The sequence below is a fragment of the Fringilla coelebs genome (assembly GCF_963513975.1).
Source record: "Fringilla coelebs genome assembly, chromosome: 17".
NCBI lineage: Eukaryota > Metazoa > Chordata > Aves > Passeriformes > Fringillidae > Fringilla > Fringilla coelebs.
In genome coordinates, this window is record NC_140043.1 from 14,853,545 (window position 1) to 14,868,583 (window position 15,039).

General features: G+C 50.1%; 1 protein-coding gene across 1 annotated transcript in view; it reads right to left on the reverse strand.

Moving 5' to 3' along the window:
- The window catches only part of TMEM132D (transmembrane protein 132D), a gene marked incomplete at both ends in the record, with an annotated part of 185,095 nt that overhangs the window by 27,347 nt on the left and 142,709 nt on the right, over nucleotides 1-15,039 (reverse strand). Inside the window, one exon of the mRNA XM_084217210.1 lies at nucleotides 3,699-3,842. Within this exon, the coding sequence (XP_084073336.1) occupies nucleotides 3,699-3,842 (144 nt within the window). The remainder of the gene's footprint in view (nucleotides 1-3,698; nucleotides 3,843-15,039) is intronic.

Genomic DNA, 15,039 nt, shown 5'->3' on the forward strand with positions numbered 1-15,039 from the left:
CATCCTGGGAGCAGGGGGACCAGCACAGCACACAGGGACACCAGAGCCTGCTGAGGGCCAGCACAGTGCCATTCTGGGAGCAGGGAGGGTCAGCATCCCTGCACAGCCCACAGGGACACCAGGGACACCAGAGCCTGCAGGGGGTGAGCACAGTGCCATCCTGGGAGCATGGGGACCAGCACAGCACACAGGGACACCAGGGACACCAGGGACACCAGAGGACCAGCACAGTGCCAGGCAAGCCCCCACAGCCACAACGGGCTGCACAGCTCTGAGGAAGCTGGCCAAGGGAGAGAAATACAGCTTGGGGTTAGGAAAAGGTGTTTTACAGAAACTTGATGAAGTTCTGGAATGTTCTGCCCTGGGAGGTGGTGCAGTCCCCATCCCTGGGTGTGTTTACCAGAGCCTGGATGTGGCACTGGGGGGGGTGCCAGGGTTTAGGTGAGGTGCTGGGGCTGGGTTGGACTCGATGATCCTGAAGGTCTCTTCCAACCCAGTGACTCTGTGTGATTCTTGGGTTCTGGGATTCTGTGAAAGGGAATTCCCAGAAGGGGCCACTCTGGACGCCCTGCAGGGCTCTGGGGTAGTGCCCAGGCTGTGCCAAGGATGCCAGCAGCAGCACCAACCCCCTTCCACTCCCTGAGCCCAGCAGCTCCCAGCCAGCCAGGCACAGCCCCAGCCTCCCTGGCAGCCCTGGCACACTGCAGGGGCTCTGAGGAGAAGCACACAGGTTCGGGTAACACTGATTTCCAAAGGAGCCCTCTGGGAAATGCACAGTACAGCACAAAAAAGGGGCAGAGCAGCTGAATCCTGTTCCCAGGGCCGGCCCCAGCACTGGGTGGCTTCTGGCAACTTTCAGGTGTCTGATCAAACAAAGTGAACAAAAAGCAGTTTTCGTTTCAGGGTAACAAAATGCAGATTTTCAATTAACTCGTCAAACTGAAAACCCAGAGCACTGGAAAGTGTTGCTTTGGAAACTTCCAGGCTTTGTTGAGCCTTGAAAAAAATGGCCACTTGGAAAGAGAAATGTCTTTTCAAAATGAAAGATTAAAAGAAGCTGATTTTTCTTCTCTCCTTATTCTTGATTAAAATCATCTCGAGAGTTTATTCTTTACTAAAAACTCAGCAACAAACAGTCTGCTCAAAATCTTTCTTTTTCCCCATTAGTTCAGTAGGAGTTTTACTATCCACAAATGGTCAGTAATGGACAGCACTTTGAAATTTACACCTTAACTTTTCTGAGTCTCAGTCCTCATTAGTGAAACACAGTCTATAGCACATCTCCATTTTTTGGTTATTCTGTCAGGCTGGACAAAGTAATTTCTGATAATCATTTGTCTACAAATATATTGTTTCAATGGACTAAATTCCGCTCTGACATATTCAACCACGTTCAGGTAGGTGCAGTTTGGCACAAAAAGAATCAGTGCAGAGTTTGGACCAGCTCTTTAAAGTTCTTTGAAGTTTCAGATGAAAGAAGTGAGTAATAAATGTGGACCCTGAAACGAAAAGAAGAATGAGGTACCCTCATTCTGCAAGGAAAATGAGCTTAACCTCATCATTAATCAGCACCAAAAAACCAGGAATAAAAGCTAAGCCACGAAGACATAATCAATCTGTTAGATGCTACTTGACAGCTGCACTGAAAAACAGCAACAGTAAAGACCCAAAGAAACGTAATCTTAATCTTTATATTTCAATGGGCATCTTAAGCAGGTTGTTCTTCCATTTTCTATTCCCCACTCTGCTGCCCAGAGAACAGAAACTCTAATTACTGCTGCCTGCGGAAGGCTGGCCAGTAATTATATATCTTTATCTTCATTACATGCCTGTGAACCAGGCTCGCTCTGAACCACGGCAGGTAAACTGCAAACTCCAGACACATTTTCAATTAAGAGCTCACTTTAAACTGGCAACTCATGGGAGCTGTGCAGCAACCTCTGTGCTCTGAGGAGGGGGTGCAGGACGTCCTGATCCCCGACGGGGACAGCCTGCTGTGCCCCAGGGCTGTCGCTAACAGCCGGTGAACGGGGCGGGTGTGAGTGCACCACAACACCAGCACTGACTGGGACACTCAGCTCCCTGCAGGCAATGACTAAAACACACTAAAGCTGCTTTTTTACAAGTCTTCCAAAGGATGGATTTGCTTTAAAATCTCTTTTTTTCCAATTCACCAAAAAAATGAAATAGAAGATGAGTGAGTTAGTAAGGACTTGGTCCATTAACTCCCACAACATAAGGACAAATAATTTCCTTCTGTTTCCAAATCTAAATTAAGTCCAACAATTTGCTATATTTGGCAGATTTACCAGATCCAAAAAGGCTTCACAGAACAGAAAAAAACCCAAACCTCACAGGTTCCTAATAATACAGCCAGAAAGACACGTTTAATCAGCAAACACCAACGTGGTGGCTAACCAGGTACACAGGAACACTGAGAGGATTCTACAAGGGAAGCATTACAAAGACTAAACTTCGAAATTGCTGGGGTTCATCTCATGCATAAGAAATCACCATGACAAAATTATTTAAAACAAGTCCAATGAGCATAGAAATTGCATTTTTTTTTTTGTCAGAAAAGCTCAGGAAGAACCATGTACACCTCTGGCCAGCTCTATTCTTCACTTACTCTGCCTAAGCTGTCCCTGGCTCTGTGACAGGGAGCCACAGAACTTGTGGGCACGTCTCAAACCTCCCAAAGGACAGTGACTACTCACTCACCTGTGCCCACAGAGGCAGAAAACACCACCAGGAGGGAGGTGTTGGCTGCTGGGGCTCGGGAGGCTGTGGAGCTGCTGGAGCCCAGAGCCAGAGGAGCCAAAGGAGGCAGAGCAGAACCCTCGGCAGCCAGGCAGCTCTGGGCAGGGCCAGCTCCCAGAGCTCATGGGATTACAGCCATTCCCAGCAGCTGGGAGGGAATTCCCCTGGGAATTCCAGTCCCTCCACTGGGAGGGTGGCCTGGAGGGTTTGTGATCGTTTTGGGACCTGCTGGTTATTAAAAAAAACCCCAAAAAATACAATTTTCACTTTCATTTATAGCTGCATCTCTTGTTTCCTCTTCTAGAGCGACAGCCACAGAGAGTTTGTGAAAAGATCAAAGCTGCTGCAGACAAGGCACCTTTGTGTCACCTCTGGAACCCTCTGTACCTTATGCACCACCATCACTGCCAGCAGCTCCTTCCTCTTCACCATTCTCCAAGCAGACAGAGGAAGGCAGGACTGAGTCCTGACAGGATTTTAGTGGTAATCCTGGCACTTGCTGAAGGCCTCCAAGAAGCACAGATGACCCTGAGGCTCCAGTGTGACCCCCCCATTTCAGCCCAGCAGGAACCTATGGGCACTCCTGTGAGCTCTGCCCTGGCCCTGGCCACAAAGCACACCTGGGCCACCCCGAAGGGCAGCAGCACTGCCAGCACTCCTGCAGCCACAGCCCCTGGACTGCACAGAGAGGCAGCTCTGGAAATGCTTCCCCAGTGGGGAGGGTCAGACAGCCCCACGTGTCTGACGAGCAGGATGGAAATTGGGATTTTGTGTTTGGTTTGTTGCTTCACTGGAGCGAGCTACACAGCAATAACAGCAATAATAAATCTTGGTGTTCCAGCAGCAGAGCAGTCAGAAAATGAAAGGACTTGTTCCATTAGAGAACAGCGCTGCTCTGCAGGGCCTCTGCCTCTCTGGAAGGAGCAGCCTGATCCTACCTTAATGACGTCTTCATCTGATGATCTGCATTCCACAGAGTCCACAAGATCTGTCACAGTCCCATCATCTTCCACAGAAACCACCTTGACAGGGACAGCCACTGTCTTCCCAGTGAGAATAGCTGTGTTCAGGATCTCTGCTTCCTAAGAGAAAAGAAAACAAAAGGCCACTTGGTATATATATATATGTATATATGTATATATGTATATATGTATATTCTGCTATTGATTCATTAGCACCACCTGCGTCCAGCTGCAATTCTTCATGGCTGTGGCAAGGACTGCTCCCAGGGCAGCAGGCAGGACAGGCACATTTCCTCCTGCAGTCCTGACCACACTCCCAGCTGTGACTCAGGGCTGCTGAGGTGTCTGTCCTGCGCCCTAACTGCTGTCCTGCGCCCTAACTGCTGTCCTGTGCCCTAACTGCTGTCTGTCCCCTAACTGCTGTCTGTCCCCTAACTGCTGTCTGTCCCCTAACTGCTGTCCTGTCCCCTAACTGCTGTCCTGTGCCCTAACTGCTCTCTGTGCCCTAACTGCTGTCCTGTGCCCTAACTGCTCTCTGTGCCCTAACTTCTGTCTCATCAATGTCCCCTGGGGGCCAGAGCAGCCAGCACTCAGAGTGACCCTGCACCACAAGGACAAACCCACCTGGATGTGGCAGCAGGGACACCTCCAGCCTGAGCTCATCTTGATCATCACCTAAAAATGTCTCAAGTCTTGCTGCTTTACCCCTTTTCTGAAAGGTCTCCTACAAACACTGACCTTCTGAGGGACATGCAGGCTGGCTCGTGGGCACGGCTCAGGGGCAGGGTTTGAGCTGCTCCTGGGGATGCAATGCTGGGGATGCAACCCAGGTCCAGGGTCAGTGACTGTGCACCACAGGACTGTGTGGGATCAGACCCTCTTCCGTTTTCTAGGATTTATCCTGACTCCTGGTGGGCAAGCACCTCCCCACACCTCTTTCTTTACGTTTTAAAGAGGTTTGTGCCAACCCAGCCTCTCTCAGACAGAGGAGGGATGCTGGGAGGGTCTGGCTCACCCAACAAGACCAGCTCTGTGGTGACCAGTGCCTCTTGCAAAACACATTCCTCCCGTTTGATTTACCACTTATGCAAAAGTGCTGAGCTCTGCACACCTGAAGAGCATCAGACTAACCAGAGCTCTTTGTCACCTGGGTGTCACCTCTGTCTGGCACCACAGACTGGCTGATCTCTGCCAGGACACTCTGAGCACAAATTGCTGCCCGAGTCCTCCCACCCCTAATTGCAAGGTCCTGCTCTTTTCTGAAAAGGTCTCTGAGCCTTCAGAGCTGTGCCTGTGAAGCTGGGACCATCCTGTAGAACAAGACACTCTTGATTTCAGCTGGCTCTTGTGCAATAAAGGCTCCCAGAGCCCCCCAGGTGCTAAATTCTCATTATCTAAATAGCTCCCACTCCGAGCTCTGAGACTGACCTGATTTTACTCCTGGAAGACAAGAGTGGGGATTGGAACCAAGCTACCAGAAGATGATGGCTGCTCCTACTGCCTCTTGGGCTAAAGGGGAGAAGCTGAGATTTTTCTCCTCTAAAGTATTCACATCAAAAAGACCTTTTCCTCTTACTTAAAGAAACAGACACACTTTATTCAGACTCAAAGCAATATTTAAAGAAAGAAAAAACCCCTCCTGGTCACTTGATAGCTGCTTTGCTGAGGTTGCCCCATCCTCACCGTGATCTTTAGGGAAGGGAGAAAGAGGATTTCACAAAAAGAGAACTTGAGAAGAAAATCCTCTCCCTCCCTCAGCACAAAAGCCCTTCAGATATTTTTAAATTGCAATTCATCCAGGGGTGAGAATATCTGCCTGTGCACTCAGGTCTGTCTTGAGCACACACTGGCTCTCAGTGCAGCTCAGGCACTGAGTTCTCAGGTCTGCAATGAACTTTCCAGGTTCTGTGGCTTTTCCCAGGTCTGGGCTCTGCACCCAGGCTCCCCAGCACCTTTTGCTGCTCCCGTGGGCTCTGCAGAGCTGCAGACAGGGGCAGCTGGCAGCACAGCACTGTTAGCACCCGCTGCCATCACAGCACCAGCGCCAGGCCCTGCTGGCAGCGGCGCTGCAGCACTCGGGCACCAATCTCATTTCTCTGCGACTGCTGGAGGCCACAGCACCTACCAAGCTGCTCACACCTCGTGCTGAGCTGCCAAGAGCTGCTTCCCCAGGCAGCCTCAGCTCCCTGCCTCCCCCGCATCCATTAGTGTGACCCTCGCAATTATTTCATAAAGCAAGGGGAGCTGTAATAACCGAGCCTTTGAAGCAGCGTGATTAATGAGGTCTGCTTACCAAAGGCAAATGGAATTTCCCCTGGTAAGAGCCACTAACTGAGAATGAGCCTCAGAAGCTCCATGAATTTCTTCTGAGTCTCTGCGTTTTGCAGGGCTGCCTTTGGATGCTCTGAAGACAGAGTGCATCCTGGGGACGCCGTCCCTGCCCCTGGCTGGCATCAGTGCCCACTGCCCTGCCCTGCAGCACCTCTGAGTCCCTGCCCCTGGCTGGCATCAGTGCCCACTGCCCTGCCCTGCCCCTGGCTGGCATCAGTGCCCACTGCCCTGCCCTGCAGCACCTCTGAGTCCCTGCCCCTGGCTGGCATCAGTGCCCACTGCCCTGCCCTCCCTGCCCTGCCCTCCCTGCCCTGCCCTGCAGCACCTCTGAGCCAGGAGCTGCTGCACATCCTGCCCAGACCCCTTTGAGGGAGGCTGCGCCTGGCAGTGCTGTGCCAGCCCAGCTGGAACTGGGTGGCACTGGGCAGGCACTGGGGGGCTCTGGGCTGGCTCTGGGTGACACTCAGCTGGCACTGGGCTGTCCTGCCCTGCAGTCACTGAGCTGTGTGCTCTGCCTGCAGAGGTTTCTGCCCCTTCCCACCAAGGACTCGAGGATGGTTCCTCCAGGCACTGCTTTGCACCCTCCCAGGCAGAGAACAACAACACTGACCCCAGCTCACACTGCAGGGCACAGGGAAACACCAACACTGACCCCAGCTCACCCTGCAGGGCACAGAGCAACACCAACACTGACCCAGCTCACACTGCAGGGCACAGGGAAACACCAACACTGACCCCAGGGCACAGAGCAACACCAACACTGACCCCAGCTCACCCTGCAGGGCACAGAGCAACACCATCACTGACCCAGCTCACCCTGCAGGGCACAGGGAAACGCTCCTGCAGGCTCCTGTTTACCAGCCAGCAAGGACTGGACATCCCCTGCTGAAGGCATGTGAAAACTGCTTCATTCTCAGGAAACAAACACCATACTTACTTAGCCACGCTGAGATTTATCGTTCAGAGTCTCAGCATGTAAAAGCTATAAATCTAAATAGTTACTAATTTATAACTGTTGCTTTTTGCTGCTTGAGTGGAAAAGGAATCTCCTGAAGAAATACGATGTTCTTTATCTATAACTAACACAGATTACAGGAGATAAGATGTCAGGGCACCTCAGGATGGGAATAGTTATGCTTTTGCAAAGCTACAGCTAGAGAGTCTCACTGGTAAAAGTTGATTCCCTCAGCAGCTATTAAAAAGGTGCTGAACTTTCTCTACCTATTAACACAGCACAGCTCTATAATTCACTTACACTGAGCCCCTCCAATAATAAAATGAAATAATCAGAGAAAAACATGTCTCTGCATGTAATAGAAATGGAAGACCAGGTAATCTTTATTCTGAAATTGCTACCACGGTAAATAAACAGTAATACTTTCAAGAAGATGCCCGAGCGAGTGTTCTTTGCTTACTGAAGAGATTCATATTAAATAACTGAGCGTATTAAGCCCTCCAGCAGAAACATATTCAGAAGTCGTACACAGTAAGCATCAATTTCAGTTGAAATGCAGAAGTGAATACCTATTAGGTTTTTTCAATTTTAATAGGTAGCTTCCCTGAAATTTAATTTCCCTTCAGACATCTTTTGCCTTATCTTTCCTAGGGTGAAAAAAAGGACTTTACAATATCTTTATAAATCTTCCCAAATTTCTGTTTCTGTTGTCTGTGTATACACAGTTTGTGTGTGTATATGTACATGTATAACTTTTGAAAGAAATCAATGCAGGACTGACTCCTGTTCAGCTTTGACCCAGCTGCACCTGAGCTCCACTCCCAGCCTGGGACACAAGGGGGTCCTTTCTGCCCCTCAGGACTCCAGGGAGGCTCTCCTGGCACTTTGGTCTGAGCCTGGCTGGAAATGCTCACCAGCCCCTTGCACTGCATCCTGTCCAAGCACATTTAGCCCTGGATTTGCCTCACTGCATTAAATCACCAGTAAAATGTACTGCTGCTTTTCTCTTGCACTGAAGTGCATCCTGCCACCCACCACACTCACACCCTTCAGGAGGAGAAGGGCTTGTCCTGCTACAATCCACAGGGAAAAGGAGATTAAAAACTCCCCAGGACACCCTAACCATGTTCTAGAAGCACAGCAGATCTCCAGAGACATTCTTCATTAGAGCAGTGGAATATATCTGCAGGCTAAAAATCTAATTTCAAAAATCAAGAATGCTCCTCTCGGGTTGCAGTAGGCACTCTGGCTCCTGGGTTGTGGACAGAGTGCAATCAGGGAGAGAATAAACTGGCCCCTGAAATCTCCTCAAGTCCAGAGCATGCACAAATGAGACTGAATAGCTGCCTGAAAATCCCTCCCATTTGACATTCCTTAAATTCTCCATTTCCTTCTTTTTAATGTATTTTCTAATAATCAGCATGTAGAGCATTAATCCAGGGTCCCACCTTGAATCTTTTCACTCTTTAGCTAAAACAGACCTAGATTTGCCTCCTGTTCGACCTATGGGCAGCCATCCTGCCCATATCAGAGGATCCATGCTTCAGTCATGCATAACTAATTTCAAATCTTATTTAGCATCAAGTCTCAGAATTAAGCAGCTAAGTGACAGCTGTTTAATTAACTCCTTAAGCTGATTAGAAAGCATTACAGAAATCCCCCCAAGGAAGAGTTTATAACTGTCAAGAGAGCCTAAGGCCATGTTAATGCTTCTGTTTAAATTTAGTAAGCTTCTAAACCAATAAAGTCTAAATGCTTGACATTCTCATGGATGTGGTCAAACTCAGCTTTTTCCTCCTGTTCCACTGCAAGGGTAGGAAACAAAACCAGCGAGAGAGAAGGGATTTGAGGAGTCAGGAGGCAGCAGCTGAAGAGAAAAGCCAGGAGCTGCATCTCCCCCAGGAGCTGCTGCGGGTCGTGGCACCAACCCTCCTTCAGTCGGGATTAGCTCTGAGCTGGAGCAAAGCTGAGCTTGCACCTGAAATGCAGAGTCATCTCCCAGCCCCTGGCTGCAAGGAAAAAGGGTTTGTTCATCGCCTCTTAAACCCTAAATCCACCTCTAATGATAAGATTATGGCAGCTGAAGTACAAGTTTTAGAAGCAGCTGGTGGGGCTAGATACAAGGTGGTGCAGAGAAACCAAAATTGCTCCAAAGCAGATTTCCTCGCCTGTAGTGAGTGTGTTATTGTCAGCTCTGAGCTGGCAAACGGCTTGAAATATAGAAAATATAATTCTGATTTCCTTATTTCCCCTGTTGTTTCCAGATTCTTTAGGATGCGCTGGAAAAATTATTGAAAAATCAGCTGCAATTCTTCTGTGTCCAGGGGAATAAAGGAGCAGTGGCCAGAAATAACCCAAATTAATTGGCGAGACCTTTAATATAAACAGAAGAGTTCAAAGTACAAGTTGAAATACTGCAAGTATGAGAAATCATGGCGAGACCTGAATGAGAAAATGTGAAAAGACTGACATGAACTCCAAGGTTAAATGTTTGGTTTAATGTGGGCACCTTTCATCACACAGAATGAAATCTGCACTCCCTGGGAATGGGAGAGAGGAGGGGGATATAAGCAAATTAATCACATTCCATTCAGCACTTGCTACCTAATCAGTTTCCCTTTTCCTCCTGCAGGCAGGAGAGCTCCAGGGGCAGATGTGCTGACTCAGGGTGAGAAGGAGCAGCCCAGGAACCCAGTGCACCTCTCCCTGGACAGATCTGCCTGCTGACTCCCACTCTCCCACAGCTGCTGGAGAGGGGGAAATGGATTCTTTGAATGGCAGAATGTGATTGCAAACCATTGTTTAGAAAGGAGTGGGTGGCAGAATCAATACTAGAATGTATTTTTCACCCTTTCTTCCTCAGCCTGCGATTCCTGGAATAATTTTGACTCCGTGTGATGGGGGTGACACCTCCAGCCACGCTGCCACTCCTCCTCTTTGGGCAGAATCACTGGAGGGAGCAGATGTGGCAAGGATGAGCAGCGAAACAAAACCCCAAATCCACACCAAGCCCAGCAATCACAATTTTCCAGTTAAAAAACAGAGAACAGCCAATGGCTGGATTGTGCTGCAGGGAAAAGCAACATGGCATAGTCAGAGAGCCTGTCTGCCCCTCCTACTGTCACACACAAGGCATCCAGGAAAAATCCCTAATTATATTTAATCTCAGACGGAACTTTTGCAAAGCCTTCCAGCAATTTTGTACTCTTGTTAACGAACTTTCATCTGGGTGCAGATAGAATCTATCACTGAGGCTGGAGGAGGGGTGGGGAAGAAAAGCTGAAGATGTAACACAGCGCTGAGAGCAGCAAACGGGGAACAAGGAGCAAAAGGAGAGGCAGGGGGGACAAAGGAGCAGGGCGATCATTAGGAGATGACCAGCAGAGAGAGGTTTGTCATTACACAGCCTGTGGTGCTCAGTTAAAGGCTCAAGAAGGCCAGAAATGCATCTCAGCAGGCAAATGCAGGTTCTGCAGCAGCTGCCCCATGGAGCCAGGCTGGTAATTCCCTTGTTTCACAGGGTGTGCAGACAATCCTGACTGTGGACACTGCCTATGATTGCAATTCCACAGCTCTGAGTGATGAAAAAAGCCAGGAAATAAATCATCTCGCTCCCAGGGAGAGAAAAACACATTTGCCTGTTGTGTCCCTTTTCCTTACCTTTGTCTGCCTCGTGGGCTCAGCTGGAGTGGCTCTAAACAGGGATTTTGGGTCTGTTTTGTGCTTGTGCAGTGTCCAGGCCCCTCGGACTGAGGTCAGACTGCTGGAGCAGCCAGGAGCAGCAACAGCAAACACAAAGAACGCAGAGGGCTGGGGAGGGGGGCTGCTGCCTCCTCCCTGGGCTCACTGCTCCTGACAGCTCTGCTGCTGGCACAGAGGCACCCGAGGGTTTCAGGTCTCCAGCAGGGAGTCCCCTGAGCAGAGGTGAATGTTAAACCTGGCCTGTTAAACCCGGCCTTTCTGTGGCTCTGGGAGCAGACTGGCGAGGGCAGCGAGTGCTCAGCACCGGGACAGGCTGGGACAGCCCAGCAAAGGCAGCAGGCAGCACTGGGGTCCTTCACACCCTGGCAGCTGGGGAGGCAAACCCTCCCATGGGGCAATGTAAATCTAATTTGCCTCAGGTTTAAGACGACAAAGTCCCTTTGATGTGCAGCACTTAGGAGTTGTGCTAGCATCCTTCTGGGGAGCTGTCCTTTGGTGTTTGGGTGGTTTGCAGCGCTAAGTAGGCTAGCACCATCCCAGGGAGCTGTCAGGCACCTTCCCTGCTTATCCAAGTCTCACCCAGGAAGCCTCAGAGTTGTCAGGCTGTGGCTCTTCAGAGGAATTGCTAATTAATTCACAGGCCCCAAAGTGTAACTCCGCAAAGCTGTGTGTGCATCCTTGATTTGGGTCTCTAGACAGGCTGCTTTAGCTGCTCATCAGCACAGCTTGCTCTTGAAAGGAAACAAACAAACAAACAAACAAACGTGTTTGGGAAGGAGATCTTGGCTTTGCCCCAGCAGGCTGCCAGGCACCACCAGAGCAGGGACAGGCTTGGGGACCCTCAGAGCAGCCTGTGCAGAGCAGCAGAGCTGGGAACCTGCCCCAAGGGACGGGAGATCCCTGTGCCTGCTGCCACTCAGGGCTGGGGACCCTGGCAGGGCCACACCATGCCCCATGAGCCAAAGGCAATCGGGGTTCCACACACGGGGTCAGGGTCCCCGTGCCAGGGAGAAGGGTCAGGGTCTCCCACCCTTTGCTGGCCCCTCTGCTCCATGGTGCAAAGGGAATTCCACAGACACAGCTGGGTCACTGTGGGATGTGGCACCGGGCAGTGAGCCACCAGGGCAGCCCTGTGCTCAACTGGCACAGAAATGAATGGAATGCTGCCCAGCAGGGCTTCCAGGCACAAACACAGCCCTGGGGAGCACTGGCAGGCAGAGCTCAGCACACGTGTGCTCACCTCTTAGAGATTACACCAAAGCTGCTCTCAGCTGAGAACGTGTCTGGAGGTAAAACAACAGGGAAATCTAAACCCACTCAGAAAATGAACCTCCTTTCGTTCCAGCTCTAATGCATTTCTCAGAGGGCTCTGATGGGCCTGATTCCCACACAGTCCAAGGCTGGGGGAGCCTTTCAGGGCCCAGGGCAGGGCAGCATTCCCAGGGAGCATTCCCCTGACACAGCTCTGCCCTGGGAGCTGTCCCAGCCGGGCTCACAGTGCCACTGCCTCACTGGCACCTCGCTCTGCCCCCTCCTCCCAGGCTGCTCCATTATCTCCCACAATTTTCCCAGCTTTTAATGCCTAACAGGCACCTCTTCCTTCCTGTGACACCTGCAGAGCTGGGTACTTTACAGCCCTCTTTAAAATTCAGCTCTGCCACAGTGATTACAGGATGCTGCACATCTCCAGCAGACTCGTTTGTTCTCTCCTTCCATCTCCCACAGCTTTGCTTTAACTCTCTGGGGTTAAGCAGGACCCGTTAGTAAAGCAGGCAAATCAAGGTGCACACACAACCACAGAGGTGAAAGACACCTCTCAGATCAAGAAATCAAGTTACCGACTCTGAGCTGATTCTCCCACAATTTTAGCAGTTCTGCTGCTGCTCCTGCAGCTTTCCAGAGGGGAAGCTGGGAGGCAGGGAGGTCAGGAGCTGCCCAAGCCTCCAGTGGTAAAGCCAGAGGCCATGCCTGGAGCTCTGCTATCCCACTGCTATCCCCTGACAGCAGCAGTGACCATGGACCAAATGGGGTGGCAAGACAAGGAGAAAATGATGCAGTGCCCAGAGAAAACAGCAGATCTGCAGGGATGAAACATGGCAATTAAGTAAACTCCCTTGGCAGAGCCACAGAGCAAGGACCAAAGCAGTTTTTCACTTTTCTAAGGAGAAGAAGAAGGTTATAAGGAAGAGAGAACTCGTGTTCTGCAGGTCACTGTGCAGAGGAGAAGTGACCAAACTGCCTGCTCCAAAACTCCCTTCCAGACTGGCCTGGCAGTTTGAGTAGCACATTCACATTTAGGAATGTCAGGCAAGAAGCAGCCTGAGCTAAATTGGGACCATCACAGGGCCTTGGAAAGCCGCCTGCAACCCAACAATTCATTCATGAGCAGGCTCAGGGCAGAGCAGGGGGCAGCCTGCAGCCAGCGGGCTCTGCTGCCTTCCTAATTAGCTCCTCAGCTGAGCTTTAAACAGAAACACAAAAATAAACAAAGGGGACATGCAGAAAAATGATGACGTTCCAGCTCCCATATGGCAAATGGGGCCAAAGTCTGCTCTGAGACATGTGACCATGACCTTGGTGAGGACACCATGGTGGCCAGGACAGAATCTGGGTCACATCCTGAGAATGAATGCAGTGAGGGGACAAGGACACCGCTGCTGCCTGCAGAGGCTGCACCCCGTGGCTAACCTCATCCAGCCCCGTGCAGAGAGGGGCACCCACACCCTGTTTCTAGGCACAAAACCCAGCTATCCCCGTGTGCTTTGGTTCTGACACTGCAGCTGAGGGGCCAAATCTTCAGCTCCTTGCATTTGGTGTTGGGAAGAAAATAACTACTTTTATGGTTTTTAATAGAACACAACAACCAGGGATTTAATTCTAACAATCTCCCTAGTTGCAAATTCCGTGCCACAGTGGTGGTTTTGTGACTTCAGTGGCATTACTCACTTAGAACTCCTCTGTGATGAGCTAGTGACAACTGCCAGGATATAAATGGGTGCAACTCTGCTGATTTCACAGACATGCCAAGGAAGTGACCTGTACATTTGACTCCTGCCACAGATAAAGGCTGTGGTAAAGGGCAGTATCAGAATCTGAATGAAGATAAAACATTTTTAGGTCTAGAAGTAGGCTGAGAAAGAAAGCAGTGAGCCTGCAAGCTCTGCTTTGATCATTTAGCCTTTACAGATTTGTGACAAATTGTTTTTTCTGCATGAATCTGAACTGATACAGATTTACATGAGTAGTTAAAAAGTAATACCAATTGGGAAATAAAATCCCTAACAGCACCACAGAAAAGCAATAAACTTAAGAAGCAGTTAGACAGACAGAAGAATGCTTTACAATAGGAAAAAAAATTAATAACAGAGAAAAAGAGAGGTCGGACACTTGTAAAGCTGGTTGTGGCAGGCTGAAAGCAGGGAATCCAAAAAGCCATTAGAAAAAAGACACGAAGAATCTTGTAATAATATCCTGGGGAACATGCTTGCTTCAGATCAATGCCTTTAAGACCACATTGTGTGTCCTGTGACTCTTGTTTAACGTCTAATCCTTCCAGAAGGATTGGTAGAGAACTCCTGCTGGTATCAGCCCAATGTCCTCAAGGAAATAAATCTGGACTTGACGTCAAATTACATATTTTGTACCCAGGACATCTGAAGAACTTTCCTAATCTGGTGTATACAGAGAGCTGCACCCAGCAATTCCTTTGGGGTTAGTGCTGGAGTAACAGTTTCATTTTCTTCCTGCAGCTTCTTCTCATTTGAAATGCGAGGACAAGCCCCTGTGGATATGTGAGGACCAGCCCCTGTGAATAAAGCCCTGTGCTCAGAACTGCTCTCTCCACAGTGGTTATGAGGTTGTGAACCTGACCAGCTCCGCTCACCCTGCTGGGTAAATGCCTGGGGGTGTTGGAGGGTGCAGGGGAGCTGCTCCTGAGGTCAGACACCCAGCAGGGACCAGGCTGACTCCAACTGCAACCTTCCCCCTGCCTGTACTGAGAGCACACCTGCCTTCCTGTCACCTAGGAGGGCACACGCTGGAACAGATCCAGCTGGAAGCACCCCAAGGTCTTTTGGGGTTTCTTTTGGAAATTCTGAAAGGTAAGAAATACCTGCTTGAGGAATGGGGTTTTTCCAGGTAAGTTCCCAGTTAGGAAGGAAGGGGAAGGTGAGGAGCCTTTACTGAGAGCTGATGGAGCCCCTGATGTGATCAGTTACTGCCTCAGACTGGGGCCTGACATTCATCCCCCTGCTCCCAGCCTGCCCAGCTGATAAATGGCTGCAGGGGCCCAGGACTGCTGTGTGACAAGCTTGTTCACTGGGTTACAAA